The sequence below is a fragment of the Arachis ipaensis genome, chromosome B9, assembly GCF_059453495.1.
Source record: "Arachis ipaensis isolate K30076 ecotype BB chromosome B9, ASM5945349v1, whole genome shotgun sequence".
Lineage (NCBI taxonomy): Eukaryota > Viridiplantae > Streptophyta > Magnoliopsida > Fabales > Fabaceae > Arachis > Arachis ipaensis.
Genome location: NC_142444.1, coordinates 120,062,138 through 120,082,599, shown reverse-complemented (window position 1 = coordinate 120,082,599; position 20,462 = coordinate 120,062,138). Strand labels below are relative to the sequence as shown.

Here is a 20,462-nt window from a genome sequence, read left to right as displayed (position 1 = left end):
CGATATAACCGTGCCGGATCGTCCCCCATCAGCAGAGTATTCCGTTCAGGTCTTCATCGGAGAGAATCTGGGTCGTTTTCTCTGGGATTTGGTGGTGTAGGGGAAATGAAGAATGGTTCGAATGAGGCTGATTCGAACTCCTTATATAGCCGAATCATGAGTAATTCGAACCAGGGTGGTTCGAATTACTAATGGAGCCACGAGAAGGGTAATTCGAACCAGGTTGGTTTGAATTACATGGTTAGCTATCGTAGGTATAATTCGAACTAGCCTTGTTCGAATTATGTGCAATTTAAGTTCGAACCACATTGGTTCGAATTACGTTCAACGTTTTCTCATCCTAATTCGAACTATGTTGGTTCGATTTACTAAGGAATGTAGTTCGAACCAGGCTGGTTCGAATTACATTAAAATAGGCCTTGGCTCATTGTTGAAACGATTTTACTTTTGGCTTATTTACGTAATGTGAAACTTGCCTTGCCTTATTAGGATTTTTTGCCCAATATCTTATTAACTTAATTACTATTAGTACTTTAGTAGTGTCATGTGTGAATGGATATCACATAATTATTATAATGGATGAATGAATATCCTATATGGAAAGAATCAATCAAATAAAAATGTATATTAGATATGGTTCTTTTAACAAATTATATCAATTATATGACAATCAAACATAATTATTGACTTATTGTAATTAAATTAGAATTAAAGTATTGTATCATTAATTATAAATTTATTTTTAATTTTCAAATAGATCAATCCTATTCTATAGATATAATCCCTGAATATAATGAAACGTTATGACTTTAAAAAATTACAAAATTTTTAAATCAATTTTCTTTATTTTTTTCTTAGCATCTAGTTTATTTTTCCGTACCTTGCATGAGATTAAATTTAATTTAAATTATACATATTATTAAATATTACTATAAATTATATACACAATTATTAAGGTAGGTTATACTTTGTATTTTCACAATATTTATTTTCGCAAATTTTTGGTTATCTCTATTTGCGAGTTGTCTTATTTTAATTTTCTAAAATTATTAAAAATTTAGCTACTAAAATTTTGAGTTATATAAAAATACTTAATTTTGATTTAGTTTTCATATTCACAATATAATGAATTAGTCCATATAATTTATTATATTGAGCAAATTATTTTTTTTATCTTTGAAAAAAATATTTTTATATTTTTTAATAAAAATTATAAATATATTTAATTATTTTAAATTAAAATTTAATTTCGATATTTATCTACAACATTACTAAAATTAGATCTTTTATATTTTACTTTAAGCTTTTAATTTTATTAAAAAAATTATGATTCAAAAATTTTAATTATTAAGTAAATTAATAAATTATCAATGTGTAAACATTAAATTGAGTAGATTTTTTTTTCGTTTGCTTTCTCAGCGCCCCATTAAATTCTAGGTAGAACAATCCTCAGCGCCTCCTCCATCTGCTAGAGGAATCTCTCAAAAACAAACACAGGCAAAATAGAAAAGAAAAACACAAGTATAACTATTAGAGCAGCGCAAGTAGATTAAGTGGCAGATAGTTACAGTTAAACAATTAGGCAAGTCAAAACAATACATATTCAAACAAATCATTCAAATGCACATGATATATGCCTGTCCTATTGGCCATGAGCTCACATGTCGGTTACTTTTCCCGAACCCGACACACTCGATAGCTAACCCGAATATCGTCTCTCTGATATGCATCCACACTCTTGGGGTATAGTACTCGTTCCACTCATGAGATATAGTGCTCGCCACACTCTTGGGATATAGTACCCGCCGCATTTTTCAGGATAAAGTCCAAACTCTTGGGATTACTGTCCGCCACACTCTTGGGATATAATGCCCACCACACTCATAGGATATAGTACCTAATGCATTTTCTATAATAAAATGCTCCCACACTCTTAAAATATATTTTTCGCCACACTCTAGGAGTATAGTGTCCAACACACTTTACAAAAAGAGAGAATATAACACATTAAAAGAGAAAAAAATTATACAAAAAAAAAAATTATACACAACTAATATGCTTATCATACCATCTTTAACATACTCAAGATCAAACATATTCAAAATCAGAAGCAAAATCACAATTTAATATACTCATCCAATCACAATTCTATTTATTTTTTTAATTACACCATCTAATGAAAAAAAATAATATAAGTGTTTGTCTTATTCAATTCAACAACACTCTTATTTCATGAATTATATATAGAATTTTAATATGGATTTACATCTGAATGTTTAACAATTATTGAAAAATATCTAACACGAAAAACATTATATAGATATATATATCAAATAATTATTTAAAATATTTATATAATAAAAATCATTAATATAAAAATTTAATTTTTATGCATTATTGTGTAAAGCAATTTCGTACCTATATTAAATCACGTAACACTATATTTAATAAAAATAATTATTGTTTAATTTTTATTATATAAATAGTCATCCCAAAAAATAAATATATCATTATCAAAGCATCAAAATTAAATTTTAATATAACTTTTAATACAAATTTATAAAATCTATGTGCACATTTATTTTTTTAATTAAAATGAGTCATCCACTAACAATATACTTATAAGTAGGTTCATTTATAAATAAAATTAATTATAAATTTATCATAAACATTACCCGATCTACTTGCAATTATAATATATTATAATATATATATATATATATATATTTGAAGTAGATAAAAATTGAGCTCACATATATTCATTTCTAAAAATTTGTATTATAATATATTATAATATATAATTAAAAATAATTATATATATATATATATATATTAATTATATTTGAAGTAGATAAGAATTGCGTTCACATACATTCATCTCTAAAAATTTGTAGAAACACTAAATTAATTACTCTAATATTTTAAAGATATTTGTTTTTTTTTTTTTATAAATCGTACCTGTTACTTAAATAAATAGAATAGAGAAAACGTTTACCCAAATGTGCAAAACTGGTTCTTGTTACCTGCATGTGCAAAAAGCCATTTTTATGTAATCCGTGGCAACCCACCACGGTTTCAAAACGTGCATAAACCGTGGCAGGTCCCAACGGATTATGGCCAAAAGATATAGAGTGTAAACCGTGGTAGGTCACCATGGTTTACTAAGGAGAGATGGCGTGCATAAACCGTGGAGAGTCACCACGGTTTATGAAGAAACTTGTTTGCACATAAAATCTTGTGGGTCACCACGGTTTATGTGTGGTAAATAATGGCCAGAAAACCTTGTTAATTTTATGTCCAAGAGACACAACTTATTTTTTATTTTTTTTATTATTCTTGTTAATTTTTTATAATTATATTTTTTATAATTTATAATTTTTTATAATTTTTTATAATTTATTCTAGTTTATCACCAAGCAGAATTACAAGAACACAAAATTTTGTATTTCTGTCCATCAGTGTCTTGTCCTATCCTATTTTCAGTTTCTTATCCTATTTTGTTGTTGAAAACAAAGGCAGCCTAATAAATACACACTATATAATACATTTTATAAAGAAAAAAAAATCATCTATTTCTATTGAATATTTATAATAAAATTTTTTCGTTCTCTTTATGTATTATTGGCTAATATATACTATAAAATTTTTACATGTATTATAAAAAATATTAATGAACATAATAAAATAATTACTTATTAATATTTTTTAGAGTATTCATTAATATTCTTATAATATAATAAATATTTTTTATTTTAAATTTAACAAATACTAATGTATCAATATACACTTATATGTGAATTTATTAAATCTATATAAAAGATTTAATCAATAAGCATGTTAATGAATATTAATATACCAATATTAACAAGTAATTATTTTATTGTACTCATTAATATGTTATAGTGTAATGAATCTTTATTTTATAAATGAAAAAATAAAGATGAATATAATGAGAGAGGTCACCTTAAGCTTAAACGAACTTTTGAGTAGTTTTTATAAGTTCGCCTAAGATTTTGAAAATTTCATAAAAACTCAAAATAAAAAATAAAAACACAGATTCCAAACATTAATGTTAGTGTAATTTATTTTTAAAAATATTTTTTTATTTTATAATAGAAAAAAATCCAAAAATTTTATGGTGTTTATTATTGGAGTCTAATTTTTTTCTAATTTATTTTACATAACAAATTTTAAATATTTTAAATTTATTAAATTTCATCATTTTAAATTAAATATTAATTTTTTATTTGTTAGTAAATAGACATCAATTTTTTAAGCACTATAAAAATTATTTTCTTAGTATTATCTATTTTTTTTTCTATTGTACTCTTTCTATTATAAAAAGCTGTTGTTGATAAGACATAATTTAAGATTCTGCTCATAAATTTATTGTGCTAATAAATTCATTTTCTATTGGACATAAAATTAACAAGGTTTTCTGGCCATTATTTACCACACATAAACCGTGGTGACCCACAAGGTTTTATGTGCAAACAAGTTTCTTCATAAACCGTGGTGACTCTCCACGGTTTATGCACGCCATCTCTCTTTAGTAAACCGTGGTGACCTACCACGATTTACACTCTATATCTTTTGGCCATAATCCGCTGGGACCTGCCACGGTTTATGCACGTTTTGAAACCGTGGTGGGTTGCCACGGATTACATAGAAATGGCTTTTTGCACATGCAGGTAATAAGAACCAGTTTTGCACATTTAGATAAACGTTTTCTCTATTCTATTTATTCAAGTAAATTGCCCTAAAATAAACTAATATATAAAACACATTGGTTTTGTTGCAGGTAGAGTTGAGCAGTGACGCGGATCTATAAAAATTTAGAAGTAAGATAAAAATATAATAAAATTTAGATATATTTATAAAAATTTAGCAGTAAAAGTAAAACTATAATAAAATTTAGGTATAGATATATGTTTTTGGCTAATTTTATAATATTCAACAAATTTAAAATTAATTTATTATAGATTTAAATTTTATTTAAGTGTCTGTCATTAGCTAATAAATTACTCACACAAAAGATGTAATTTAAATTTTTGATACTTGTATATGTAGATGATTAAGCTGATCATTTGATCAATCCAAATTAGTTTAGATATATTTAAAATTTTAAATTAAAACTTTCTATATGTATTGAAAAAAAAAAATCAAAACTGCACACATAAACATCTATACACACATTTACTTATTATAATATTTAAAATAATGAAAAGATAATTTTAGACCCATGTTATAGTATTTAAAATAATAAAAAAGTAATTTATAATAATTTTTTTATTTTTAATATGACTAACTAATATCTTTCTATGTATATTCTTAAACAATTATTTAATTTTTTATTATTTTCTATTCAATTGTAAAATTTATTTATTATATTATTTATGGTATAATAAATTTTTTAACCAAAATAATTATTATAATTAATATTATTTTAATAAAAAATATTAATACAGTATATTCATATATTTTTTGAAAAAATAATTAATAATTTAAGTTGCATTTAATTAAAAAATTAAGTTTTAATTTAATTATCAACTAATTAGCTAATATCTTTAAATTAATTATCACTATTTTTTGAGTTTATTTATTTATTTATTTATTTTTATACTAAATCAAATTTAACAATATAATTATTATTATATATTAAGCTTAACAAAATATTTTTCAACATAAAATGCAAGAAAATAATTTATATTTTATTTTAGGGACAAATATAATATAATAAAGAATATATAAATATATATATAGGTATTAATATTTTGGGCAATGTACATATATAAAATAAAAGAGAGAAAATTTTACCTGAATGCAACATTTGCAAAGTCCTTACGTGCATGTCCTTTTTTATTATTATGTAATCCGTTGGAGCTAACCACGGTTTCAAACTTATACATAAACCGTTGCAACCTGGCATTGTTTAGGTGTGAAAAAGAGTGATCATAAACCGTGGTAGGTCACCACGGTTTAGTAAGGGAGAAATATGAGCATAAAATCCTGTAACCAGCAACGGTTTATGTAGGGTTTTGGAAAAGCATAAACCTTTGTTGGCTGTCACAGTTTATGAGGAGAAGAATTCTATATATATGTGAGTGAGATTCAAGCTACTGAAGAGATCATTATCACAATGGTAAGTGAGGAAGAGAGTTTTTTTTTTTGGTCTTAGTGCATTGCTCTGGGAAAATCAAAAGAAGCAAAAAATATGGTGTGAAGTTCACTGACAGAGAACCATTGAGTGTGTTCATCAGTTCATCAAGCACTTTGTCAGATGTAAAGAACAGCATCTTGCAGAAGCTTGGGGTATTTGGGAGCAAGTGGGTGAAGAAGCTATTCTACAAGATTTTTATCGCAGTTGTCTCGACCGGTGTTAAGTATGATACGTTTGTGCTAGCGGCTGATGAAGATATAAGGGTTTTGTTTCATTGTGTTAGGAGTTTTCCGGATGTCAGAATACACGAGTTGTATGCTAAGTTGGAGGTTGGTGTCGATAGTTCTGGGGCATCAACTCCAGTTCATAGCTCGACTGCCGCGGGCGGTGCGTCTAGTTCGATGCCTGCGGCCGGACCATATGTTCCGCAGGTCGCATCCCCTTCCTTCGCAGTTGATTTAGATCGAACGGAGGCAGTTGGTTCTGTACCGTTGGAGAATCCTGGGGTCTGGCAGCAGGCATTTGAGGTGGATACCGGTGGTGGCATGATTCATGATGTTCAAGACTTTGGGAAACCTGATCGAGTAGAGAATGCAATGCGGGACGATGACTCTGACCAGGAGCCTGTAGATATCATTGGGGACAGCGATGATAACACAGGTGCCAATCCACATACACAACACGAGCCTTCAAGTTCTGGCACACAGCAGTATCCTCCACACTTCTCCACTCTAAACTTGGAGGCTCTGGGTCAACAGGCAGACGGAGGTGCTACAATTGGGGGTTATTCTACAGATTTTCAGATTGGGCAATCAATCCAGAATAAAGATGAAGCTGTTCTGAGTGTGAATGACTATAGCATCCGTCGAGGTGTTGAGTACAGAGTCTTGGAATCGGATCATCTGAAGTATTATGAAAAATGCAAGGAGTTCGGCAAGGGTTGCAGTTGGTTGATTCGCATATCGCTTCGTGCACGAAAGGGCACTTGGGAGGTTAGGAGGTACAATGGTCCGCACACTTGCTTGGCCACCTCTATTTTCAGTGATCACCGTCAGCTTGATTACCACGTTATCTGTGTGAGAATTTTTCCGTTGGTTAGGGCAGATGCTGCGGTTACGGTAATGGTCTTGCAACAAGCAACAGAAGCTGATTATGGGTTCAGGCCTAGTTACAGGAAGGTTTGGATGGAAAAACAGAAGGCAGTAGCACAAATATATGGAGATTGGGAAGAGTTGTATGCCGAGTTGCCACGTTGGATGCTAGGGGTACAGTCGACCATGGCTGGGACAGTCACCGTATTGAAGACCTCTCCTGTTCGACTTGGGGATCAGGTTGACGAGTCAACGGTGTACTTTCATCGTCTTTTCTAGACATTTCTACCCTGCATCGAGACATTTCAGCATTGCAAGCCCCTCGTGAGTATTGACAGTACCCACTTGTATGGCAAGTATGGAGGCACGTTACTATTGGCGATAGCGCAGGATGGGAACTCGAACATCCTCCCGATAGCCTTCGCCCTTGTGGAGGGAGAAAATGCGGAGTCATGGTCATTCTTCTTGAACAACCTACGATTGCATGTGACGCCACAGGAGGGTATCCTTGTTATCTCTGACAGGCATAATGGCATCAAGTCTGCACTTGAGGCCCCCGAAAATGGTTGGCTGCCTCCACGTGCTTTTCGAGCGTACTGTATTCGTCATGTGGCAGTGAATTTTAATCTTAGCTTCAAAGGTAAAGATGCAAGGAGGATGCTGGTGAATGCTGCCTATGCAAAAACGGAAGCGGAGTTTTATTACTGGTTTGACATCATGCGGACTGAGAATCCGGCCATGTGTGACTGGGCCAACCGGATAGAGTATGACAAGTGGATCCAACACGAGGATAGCGGTAGACGGTTTGGGCACATGACAACCAACATTAGTGAATGTGTGAATTCCGTGTTAAAGGGAACTTGCAACCTCCCGGTCACTTTGTTGGTTAAGTCAACTTACGGGAGGCTTGCTGAGCTATTCGTGGTCCGCGGACAGACGGCAGAAGCACAACTTGGATCTGGGCATGAATTTTGTCAGGAGTTGGTGAAGGCTACTGATCGGAACATAAGAGACTCCAGGTGCTTCACCGTCACGTTATACGACAGGCACCAATCAGAGTACATGGTGGCTGAGACGACACAGACCGGAAAATTCTCGCTAGGTAGCTATTGAGTTTCCCTTAAGGATCACATATGCGATTGTGGCCACTTTCAGGCGCTCCATTATCCATGTTGTCATGCCATTGCATGTTGCGCCTACTCGCGCCTGAATTGGGCATCATATGTTCTTGAGGTGTATCGTATGACTGAGGTGTTCAACGTGTACAAGAACAGGTTTGTTCTGCCTATCCCAGAAGGTCTATGGCCCCCATATGCTGGACCAACAGTCATTCCTGATCCTAACATGAGGCGTGCAAGGGAAGGACGTCCGAAGGCAACCAGAATCCGCGGTATCATGGATCAGTCTGTTGAGAACCACTCGAAGCGCTGTGGCCTCTACTGTCAGCCTGGTCATACGCGGAGGAATTGTGACCAGCGAAGACATACTGCTGCCAGGGATGGTTAGATGTTATGACGTTTATGATCTCGTTGTTGTTGTCTAAGTTGTATTAGGATTTCTTAATTTGAGTAATGTTAGGAATTGAGTCAATGAATGTCGTTCCTTTGTTGAATGTATTAAGTTCGTCTGTTTAACTCCTTTTATTTTAGAAGTTTAATTGAAACACGTTGGTTTGCTTATGAATGCGCGTAATATTTGTGACAATTTAGTTCGTAACCATAGATCCTAAAACATATATAAGACACACATATCAAATAATATACAACAACAGTCTGAAACATAAAACCCTAAACATGATGCTAAGAACATAATCAGACATAGTTCCCACCATATGTAAAAACAACACATAACTAATCAGAATCCTCGATGGTGTCACTGTCATCATCGTCGAAATGACTAAGCAGGTGACCTCCGGTGCCACACAAAGGAGGACGCCGCATCCTCCTTGGTCGCTGATCCGCTTTTGGTGCGGATGTCTGTGGCGGAACGGTGCTGAATGCTGATGCTGGGGTCCCTCCTAACGCGAACCATGGGTCAGATGGAGAAGCTGTAGGCTCATTGAGGTCAACCGGCAACTGAGGCTGAACATCGTGACTCGGTGGCTGGGACTCGGCAAACTGGGAATGAACCTCAGGCATCTGTGGCCTATAATAGGTCGCATCGTCGTCCCTCAGCATGTCTGCTATATCCCTAAAGAACTCTGACTGACTAATGGGGTTGTCGATGTCCATGCCGACGGCCACGGTAGTAAAGTCAGCAAATACCTGCGGTCCGACACTCCCGAACAGCTGAGAGCTACCCCCTACATCGTAGGTGGGCTGATCCATCCCTATGTCCAAACCTCCAACATCCTCACCAACAGCGTACTGAGCACCATCGTCCTCAGCGGATGGTCCTTTACCTCGTGCCCGTCCACGACCATCCCGCCCACCCTGCCGTCTGGCTCTACATCGAGGAACACGATGATTCACAACACCTCCATCATCGGCACCACCTAGGTCCTCATCCAAACGGTCGTCGAGCCATCGCCACTCTCGATCGGTGGTACGTGTGCCTATATGCCGACGCCGATCCACTCGCCTTTTGTCCAGTCTGTCGAGAACCTGCACCCTAGGAGGTGCCTGTGACGATCCTCTGTGACGAGCCTCCTCGGTCAAAAGAATCGATCTAGGATTATGAAATGCAACATCTTGGGATAGAAATCTGTGGGCCAGACGGCACCACCAGTCCAAGTACTCAGCTAATGGACCGGGGTCAGCTACTCGACCGATCGGTATGACTGAATCAACCCGATTCTCCCAATGAAAATGCCACTCCTGATAATATTTGGGGAACCATCGATCTCCACCCCTTCCATCCTTCGCATGGAGCCAATCTATGTTCAGAGCCAACTGAGGGAGATGCTGAACACCGCCGAACTGCGATACCACCCTATCCACCTGATGCCATTCAATCACAGCAAAATATATCAGGCTAGTGACCGCCGTCCATAGCCTATGGTACTCGTCAACTAGTATCTCTGGATGACCAACAGCATCAACCTTGGGAGAAGAATAAGGCTCCCACACAAACTGTATCGGAGAAGGTAATGTTAGGTAAGACCATAAGAGTAAACATGAACGATTACTTGTAAGAGCAATAACTAAACGACTCACATCGCAGAAACGCAATCTATCTAAAGAAAGGCGTGCAGACACCACTCTTTGATTCCCTGCGTCGTTTCTCGGTAGATATGTAGCCCACCTACAAGTTTTATTGAAAGCATGTCATAACGAACAACAACACGTGAAATTGAACAAGTTATGGACCAAAAATAATAAACCGTACCTGGATGCAAGTGAAAACCCAAACACATCAAAACCACTAGGTCTCAAACTGGGAAACCTCCAGAAAATCCAAGACTGTAGAAGCCGTAGTGGCCCGGCCAAGTTAAGAACGTTTCTATTTGTCCCACGATAAAGACATCTATACAACCATGCCAGTGCAGTCGAGCCCCAGCTATATCTATCCAAGTCATCCATCAATGCCAAATAAGGCAACCAGCGAAGGTGAACCCGGTTTGCGTTCTTGTCTGCAAACAGCTGAGAGGTCAACAACATCAGAATATAAGCACGCGCGTATATACGCACGGTCTCTTTACTAGCATCTGCTGGGAGAACCCGAAACCTCTCATGGAACCATGTGTAGCACACTATCATCTGCTTGACTTTAATCTACAGAGGTAACTCCCCAAACAACTCGCAAAACCACACCCATGCGGGTCTTTCGTTCTCCATCAGATTCTCAAAGTCAGTCAGGCACCCACTAACGGGATCCCCATCGATGGGCAAACCCAGCTGACAAGCCACATCTTGCAAAGTGATAGTGCACTCCCAAAATGGCATGTGAAAGGTGTGGGTCTCAGGACGCCACCTCTCAACGAATGCGCTAAGTAGAGGCTCATCAACCCAGAATTACTGACTGTTCAGCCTAGCCAAGTGATACAAGCCCACGGTCTCCAGATACGGTATAATCCGGCCGTGTAAAGGCATATTCTGTTGTCTTCTAACACCGCTAATAACCCTAGTAGGCTGCAAAATATGGATAAGAAAATCCTCAACATACGACCAATACTAATAATAGCAACTATAATTTAAAAAAATTATTATACACCCACATTGGTTTTCTATTATCTCTAATAACAGTGATAAAAATAACAAAACAATGGCAATAATAATAATAACGACAGTAACAATATTTACTAAGAAGGATAAGACTAACATTAATATGAATAATAATACCAATAGTACTAATAATAACAACAATAACAAAATTAACAATGCCAACAGGAATAATAATAATACTAACAACTCCCAATAATAATAATAATAATAATAATAATAATAATAATAATAATAATAATAATAATAATAATAATAATAATAACTCACATTAATAATAATAATAACAATAATAATAATAATAATAATAATAATAATAATAATAATAAAGTTTTTTAACTAACTTCTTGGTCGATGTATCCAGCCACATGCGCAACGCCATTTAACCGGTACATGCGAGCTTCGTATTCCATAGCTCCACCACCCAACTGGTTCAAAATCTCAAAGCCTCCCCCTAAACCTCAAAACTCCCCAGATTCTCTCTCAACCACCCAACTTCACAAAATTTGCTTTGCCTCAAATGTGATCCGCCATGATTTACAGCGGATAATGTATTTATAGTATCTCATGCATAAACCGTAGTAGCCCACGAGGTTTTATGCCCACCATATTTTCTTCATAAACCGTGGCTACCACCAACTGTTTCTAGCACGCATTTTCCAAACGTAATCCGTGGTAGTCTACAACGGTTTACATTCAACTCTTCTTGCATGTAAACCGTGCCAATTTACAGCGATTTACGTATAAAATTAAAACCGTGGTTATCCACCACGGTTTACATAGAAACTAAATCAGGACATGCACGTAAGGAACTTCCAGTTGTATTTAGGTAAAGTTTTCTCTCTTTTATTTTATATAAGTACATTGTCCTAATATTTTTTAAAATTTTTATGGATACAGACCAGATGTCTCCTTTTTATTGCATGCGATCCGTCTCTTAAGTTGGGTTAAAAATTTTCGGATAATAATAGAGTTAAGGTTGAGATCTTCAATTTGTAGAATACATTAGAGTTTCATTGAATTTTAAAAAAATTTTTAATCTACAAATAAAATTAGGATTGAGGCTAAATTTTATCTTACTTTATTTATTATCAGCCCTACTTAAAGATTAAATTATCGGATAAAAATAGCAAAAGAAAAAAAAATGATAAAAAAAGTCTCAAAAAATAGTATTAATTGGACAAAAATTAATAAAAATATTATTTTTTATAATGACAAATGATTTTTATATTTTGTAAATGACTTATATATTTAATACTTTAATTTGATTTTTGGATGACCATTGAAACAATTATTTAAAGAGTGCATGAAATATATCAAGAAAAATTTTCTATCTCTAGATTCATTTTAAAAAAAAATTCTATTTCTAGATTCATTTTTTTAAAAAAATTGGCCATTTACAAAATATTTTTAATTCCAAAAATTATTAAATTTTAAAAATAAAAATATCTTATTTTTTAAATTATACTTAAAAATTATATCAAACTTTGATTTTTAAAATTATTTTTAAAAATATATAAAATTTGATTATTTTTATATTTTAAAGTTATTTTTATTAACGTATAAATCTTTTAAGTATAATTTTTGTAATTTACCTTGTTATAATTTATACTACTATATTAAACGGATTAAATATATTGAATGCTTAATTTTGACGATGTGGTGGCATGAAAGTAACTTATTTTTTTATTAAAATTTGTACTACTATATCGTTTGTTAACAAAATTCCTAATTAATTTTAAAAAAAAAATGTGCATAAGAAATAAAAAATGTAAATAAAGTAGGACAACACAGTCATGGTTAATAATAGCTTTTGTTATTAATAAAAAAATATCTTAATAATAGAGACAGTTTAACACATATTTAACGATATTAAATTACTTAGATGATGAATTTACACATAAATAACATCTAAGAGGTGTTTAATTTTATAAATATATCATCATATTTTATATACAATTCATTCGAAATACATATATATTTATCTTGTATTTATTGTGTTCGAAATGTAGAGTTAAATTTCACTTTAATTTTTGAAATAGATGAGTTGCATCAATTTAATCTTTGAAATTTCAATTACTCTAAATTAATCTTCTAAATTTAAAAAAATGCATCACATTAATCTCTCTCTCATTTTCTATTATGGGAGCACTAACACTGTCAATAATGTGGTCAATTCTTGTCACCCTGAATATATATATATATAAAAAACGACGTTGTTTATGTTTTGGTGCTAAATACACTTTTAAATGTGTTTGATTATGAAAAAGAAACAAAATATTACCTCTCTGTTATATCATTCTTTGTTTTTAATTTTTCCATGATAGTTACAGAAAAAAAATTCTCTCTTCTATGAGTGATGAAAATTAGTGTATGATAGTTGCGTTAAGATTTTTGAAAACCATCGGATCACCGTATAATCTGTACAGCATTAAATTTCATTGTAAACTTCTGAAAAACAGGAGAGTAATCACACTCATACTATTTTAGAACCCAATGTTATGCTTCAATTGGGGGTCTTTATGGTTGACCGCATGGAATTCTAGTTCTCACTTGCAATCATGATCCCAAAATCGAAATTATGCCAACAAAGAAAAAGAAAAAGAACAAGAAAAAAGAAGAAGAAGAAACATTTGAAGAAGTAAGTGAAGAAGAGTGACATGAATTTGATTTAGGTTATAAAAAAAAAACATTGATTAAATTGGAACAACTCTACTTTTATACTATGTCATCTAACCGTTATTATGTCTAGCATAGTAAAAATTGACCATATTACTGACAATATTAATATTTTGGTGACAAAAAAAAATTAATGTAGTATATTTTTTTGAATTAAGAGACTAATTTAGAGTATTTGTCATCTTGAAAACTATATTGATATATCAAATTTTAAATTTATAAATAATTTAAGAATTATGCATATTAATAATAAATAAAGTATTTATTTTATTTATATATAAAAAAATCCAATTAATTACTATGTTTGATGATAAATATTTCACTTTCTTGAAATATTAAAAAGTTTTGCCACTTTAATTTATTGATTTTTTCTTTTGATGTGGTTAACTGGCTATATCTAGTCCCATCACATCTGGAGTAAGTAGTATTTATTAAGCACAGGACTCTATTTTGACTTTAATTACATTACCATTACCATCCCCATCCTAAATTTTATTGCTACTATTTATTCATTTAATAGGATTAAATTTTTCTAAAGTAAAAAATTGATAAAAAAAAAAGAAAATAAATTTCTAGTTATTCTTAAATTAGGATTATAAAACTAACATATAATTAATATTATAAATTTAATAATAATTAAATCTTATTTTATTATTTTATCAGTTTGTTAGGATTTTTTTCTCACTTAATGATAGGCTCCCACTACAGCACCATGTGCTTTTAGTCTTTTACACTGCACGGTTCGTCGTTGACTCTGTGTGTTGCAAAATGAGGAAAATAGGAAGAAGTGAACAACAACCCCTTAAAACAGTACTAGTCATCTACAATTCCACATCTACATTTGTTTATAAGGAAACCGTCTCCTGCATATGTTAATTAAATGATAATAATGACAATTAAAAAGGCAAACGCATTTTACTTTCTTTTCTTTGTGTGATTATGTTGAAAATAACAAGTGAATTTTATTTGTTTATTTGTCAATTTAACATTAAAAGTAGTAACTCCTTCTTTCCTTTAAGTCTTAAACTTCATAAGTAATTACCCAATAAAAATTACCTAAAAATCAAAGAAATTGTCCAACACAAAAATTTATATTGAAATTGTGATGGAGTGAGATTAGCTTAATTTCAAAAGTTAGTTTAAAAATTGAAAAATATTTAAAATTAATCCTCTCAAATTTAAATATTTATAACTAAGTGATTCAATAATACTGAATTTTATAAACTCTAATATTATATTAAAATTAAAATTGATTAGATAGACTAGTTCAATTATAAAAATTAAATACAAAAATATAAAAGATCTTATCTTTATAAATTATCTAAAAGTTATATTTTTAGAAAATATGAGACTTATAATAATTTGATTAATAATTACGTTAAGAAGTTCTTCAATATTTAAAAAGAAAAAAAAATCGTATTAGAAAAGTAAAAAAGTTTTCAAATATTTAATGATTAATAATGTCTATGAAACACTAATGGGCTCAATTTTTTTGTTATGAAAGCCTTGTATATGATGTGCCTGGTTATAGATTCTGAAGGTGCTAGACAAATGTGTGGGACAGTTTTTTTTAAGTGACAGTAAAAAAAATTTGGACTCTGCGAGTTTTTTGTTTTAAAATTTTGCTGAACAAATTGGAGAGTCTAATTTAAAAGGAGAGAAATTTTGAATTTCGAAGCAAGAATCAGACCGTTCGTGTTGTATATATCTATAAATTTTTTTATGAATGCAAAAATGAAATCGCACGGTTCGAGTTTAATATTATAATTTTTTTTCGAATCAGCTGAAACTAATCGATGGTCCGATTTATGTATAGATGTATATATAAAAGTGTGTAACTCGTAAAAGATATTAGATCCCATCTTCTTCTTCTTCTTGTTCGGCTTCTTCTTCTGCTTTCTTCTATTCGTGTTTCTCTCTTCTTTGGTATAAAGCAAAAAAATCTGACAGTGAAGTTTCTGTTCTTGTTTAGGTGAGTGAGAGAAATGGATGACAGAGTTCTATTAAAAATGTATTATTTTGGTCAGATTTTATTACAAACATTTAAGAGTAAAATTTATTTTTGAAAATCCGTTAGATGTTATTATTCTCTTCACAATCTTATTTGAAGAGCTCAAAGGTGTGAACTGTGAGAAGATAGATTCTGAGATGTCAAGGAAAATATCATGTATTTTATACAGATATCCCATACCGGTATTTAGTGGATTCGTCCAATTTCAAACCAAATATGTAACAGACGAAGCAAGTATGCAAGAGATGTCTTCAATGTATATTGAAAGTCATGATCAAATCTCGTTCATCGAGTTGTACGTTGAATTCGAACAATCCGAGGCCGACCGGAATATTGTACGGGAAGATTACAATAGTGACAATGAAGAAGAGTTCGAAAGCAATTACGAAGTTGTTGGTCTAGACGGAGATGAAGATCAAGGTGACGACACTATTACTCCAAATGTGACAAACGTGGCAAATGCACTCGCAAACGAAGTGCCGTTTGAGGAGCCATCTTTCATGCGAGTTTTGGATTTAGAAGCCATGCATGTCCCGGAGTTTTCGAAATATATGAGTGCAGGTACATAATTGTCTATATTTATAAAAAGGATTAGAATTTTGTAATAATTTATCTTGATCGATGGACCAAATAGTTAAGTGAAATGTGAAAATATACTCAATTAGCATTTGTTTATCTGTTTATTTAATTAAGTTTAAGATAATAATTTTTTTAGTTAGTTATTGATTTAGTTAAATATAAATTAGTATCTATTAATCAGTATTTAATTATGTGTTTATGTTCTTATTTTGTTTAGACGGAAATAATAACTTAATGTAAAGTTTATTTATATCATAATTGATGCAATGGGTATTAATTTACTTTTAATTTCGATTATTAAATATTCATGTATTAAGTATTTTTTGTGTGGCTACCGTCACGATAGAAATTCCTATTATCACAGATAATAAATTTGCAGTTGGGATGGAATTCAGTTTCACGGACAATAGGAATTCCTATTTTAAGGGTTCTTCACTTCTTCCTATTTTCCTCATTTTGCAACACACACAGAGTGAACGACGAACCGTGCAGTGTAAAAGTCTAAAAGCACATGGTGCTGTAGTGGGAGCCTATCATTAAGTGAGAAAAAAATCCTAACAAACTGATAAAATAATAAAATAAGATTTAATTATTATTAAATTTATAATATTAATTATATGTTAGTTTTATATGTTAGTTTTATAATTTATTTTCTTTTTTTTTTATCAATTTTTTACTTTAGAAAAATTTAATCCTATTAAATGAATAAATAGTAGCAATAAAATTTAGGATGGGATGGTAATGGTAATGTAATTATAGTCAAAATAGAGTCCTGTGCTTAATAAATACTACTTACTCCAGATGTGATGGGACTAGATATAGCCAGTTAACCACATCAAAAGAAAAAATCAATAAATTAAAGTGGCAAAACTTTTTAATATTTCAAGAAAGTGAAATATTTATCATTAAACATAGTAATTAATTGGATTTTTTATATATAAATAAATTAAATACTTTATTTATTATTAATATGCATAATTCTTAAATTATTTATAAATTTAAAATTTGATATATCAATATAGTTTTCAAGATGACAAATACTCTAAATTAGTCTCTTAATTCAAAAAAATATACTACATTAATTTTTTTTTGTCACCAAAATATTAATATTGTCAGTAATATGGTCAATTTTTACTATGCTAGACATAATAACGGTTAGATGACATAGTATAAAAGTAGAGTTGTTCCAATTTAATCAATGTTTTTTTTTTATAACCTAAATCAAATTCATGTCACTCTTCTTCACTTACTTCTTCAAATGTTTCTTCTTCTTCTTTTTTCTTGTTCTTTTTCTTTTTCTTTGTTGGCATAATTTCGATTTTGGGATCATGATTGCAAGTGAGAACTAGAATTCCATGCGGTCAACCATAAAGACCCTCAATTGAAGCACAGTATCGGAGTTTTAAAATGGTATGAGTGTGACTGCTCTCCTATTTTTCAGTAGTTTACAATAGAATTTAATGCTGTACAGACTAAACGGTAATCCGATGGTTTCCAAAAATCTTTACACATCTACCATTCACTAATTTTCATCGCTCATAGAAGAGAGAATTCTTTTTCTGCAACTATCATGGAAAAATTAAAAACGAAGAATGATAAAACCAAGGTTGCGAGTACCGAACCATTCAATAAACCGGTGAAATAACTGGTTTATTGGTTCACTGGTTCGACCGAGATTCAACCGGTTTAATTAAATATTACTTAAAAATTTAATATATAGTTTCAAATATTTAAATTTGAACTTTTCTAACCTAATAAAATTCAAAATTGCACCTAATGTTCTACACCAAAAAAATATTAACAAAATTCAACTACCCACAGGAACTAATTATCACTAATTAGTAATCATCAGAAAATCAGCAACAACATCATCCTCATTTCAAAAAATCAGCATTTCAAAATAAGCAAACATCAACAAAATCAATATTATTAACTCAGCAACTCAGAATTAAATCCAGTAACTCAACTAAATCCAACTCCAATTCAGAATTAAACAAAGCCACTAATCATCACTAATCAGTAATCATCGGAAAATCAACAACAAGCCAACAACATATCAGTAATAACATCATCATCATTTTAGAAAATCATTCTAGAATCATAAATCAACAATCAACATGATTATTCCAGTTTCATAAAATAAGATACTATGTACTCATTCACAATTTTAGAAATAATGAAAATTTTGATGACAAATGTAATCATATTTGTCTTAAAATTTTCATAAAAGCTTTTGAGTGAAGTGATTTGCAAATATGAAGATTGGGACCTGCATCAACACTCAGAAAGTCAGAGTGCTTACTGCTTCCCGGCAGCGAGGAGGAAGTGGAGTGACGGCGACGACAAAGGAGACGGCCACACCGGAGAACACAGAGAAAGAGAGAGCGCTTGAACAGGGGAGACGGTGACGGCCACAGAGCTTCCACGCGACGGCAAGGGAGCTTCCTACAACGGCAACACAGCTTCCTAGGACGGTGACGGAGCTTCCTACGACGGCAACACAGCTCCTGCGACGGCGACGGAGCTTCCACGGTGCGACACCGGCGAACAGAGAGAAAGCACGCTCGAGCAGAGGAGATCCAGTGTCTGTGGGTTCCGCGGGGTTGTGGGGCTGTGGTGGTTGCAGTGGGTGCGGCGGCTCCAGTGGTTGTGGTGGGTGCGGTGGCTAGTCCGTTAGGGTTTCCATCTGTTCTTTCAACTTTGATTTTTTGAGAAAGAGATGAGAGGAGATGAGTGGGAGTGTTGGACTTTTGGTTGGGGGGGAGGGGTCTGGGCTTCGGGCAGATGATTTAGGCTTTTTTTTTTTTGAAGGCCAAAAACGGCGCTGTTTTGAAGGGATTTTCAAACTGGAAAACTGCAAAAAAAAAATCAGACGATTCTGTCGGTTTACTGGTTAATTGCCGGTTCAATCAGTTTTTCACCAATTTTTTGTCAAACAGTTTCTGATCTTATCTGAACTGGCTAGGTGATCGGTTCTCGATTATTCCGGTTGAACTGGCCGGTCTAATTCGATTTTCAGAACCATGGATAAAAGAAAGAGGTAATATTTTGTTTCTTTTTCATAATCAAACACGTTTAAAAGTGTATTTAGCACCAAAACATAAACAACGTCGTTTCTGTATATATATTCAGCGTGACAAGAATTGACCACATTATTGACAGCCTTAGTGCTCCCGTAATAGAAAATGAGGGAGAGATTAATGTGATGCATTTTTTTTTGAATTTAGAAGACTAATTTAGAGTAATTGAAATTTCAAAGATTAAATTGATGCAACTCACCTATCTCAAAAATTAAAGTGAAATTTAACTCTACATTTTGAACACAACAAATACAAGATAAATATATATGTATTTCGAATGAATTGTATATAAAATATGATGATATATTTATAAAATTAAACACCTCTTAGATGTTATTTATGTGTAAATTCATCATCTAAGTAATTTAATATCGTTAAATACGTGTTAAACTGTCTCTATTATTAAGATATTTTTTTATTAATAACAAAAGCTATTATTAACCATGAATGTGTTGTCCTACTTTATTTACATTTTTTATTTCTTATGCACATTTTTTTTAAATTAATTAGGAATTTTGTTAACAAACGATATAGTAGTACAAATTTTAATAAAAAAATAAGTTAGTTTCATGCCACCACATCGTCAAAATTAAGCATTCAATATATTTAATCCGTTTAATATAGTAGTATAAATTATAACAAGGTAAATTACAAAATGTATACTTAAAAGATTTATACGTTAATAAAAATAACTTTAAAATA

General features: G+C 31.9%; 2 protein-coding genes across 2 annotated transcripts; one reads left to right on the top strand and one right to left on the bottom strand.

The window, feature by feature from the left end:
* Positions 1-4,671: 4,671 nt before the first annotated feature.
* LOC107615781 (uncharacterized) lies at positions 4,672-8,364 on the top strand. Its single transcript, XM_088499147.1, has 3 exons — positions 4,672-4,691; positions 6,261-7,506; positions 7,561-8,364. The coding sequence occupies exons 1-3, from the start codon at positions 4,672-4,674 to the stop codon at positions 8,362-8,364; spliced, it is 2,070 nt and encodes a 689-aa protein (XP_088355273.1).
* Positions 8,365-9,101: 737 nt separating this feature from the next.
* LOC148546117 (uncharacterized) lies at positions 9,102-11,824 on the bottom strand. The gene is made up of 5 exons (XM_088499146.1): positions 11,756-11,824; positions 11,213-11,321; positions 10,579-10,822; positions 10,407-10,494; positions 9,102-10,322 (listed from the first exon to the last, which is right to left on the bottom strand). Exons 1-5 carry the CDS (start codon positions 11,822-11,824, stop codon positions 9,102-9,104), a joined length of 1,731 nt encoding a protein of 576 aa, XP_088355272.1.
* Between the last annotated feature and the right edge of the window lie 8,638 nt (positions 11,825-20,462).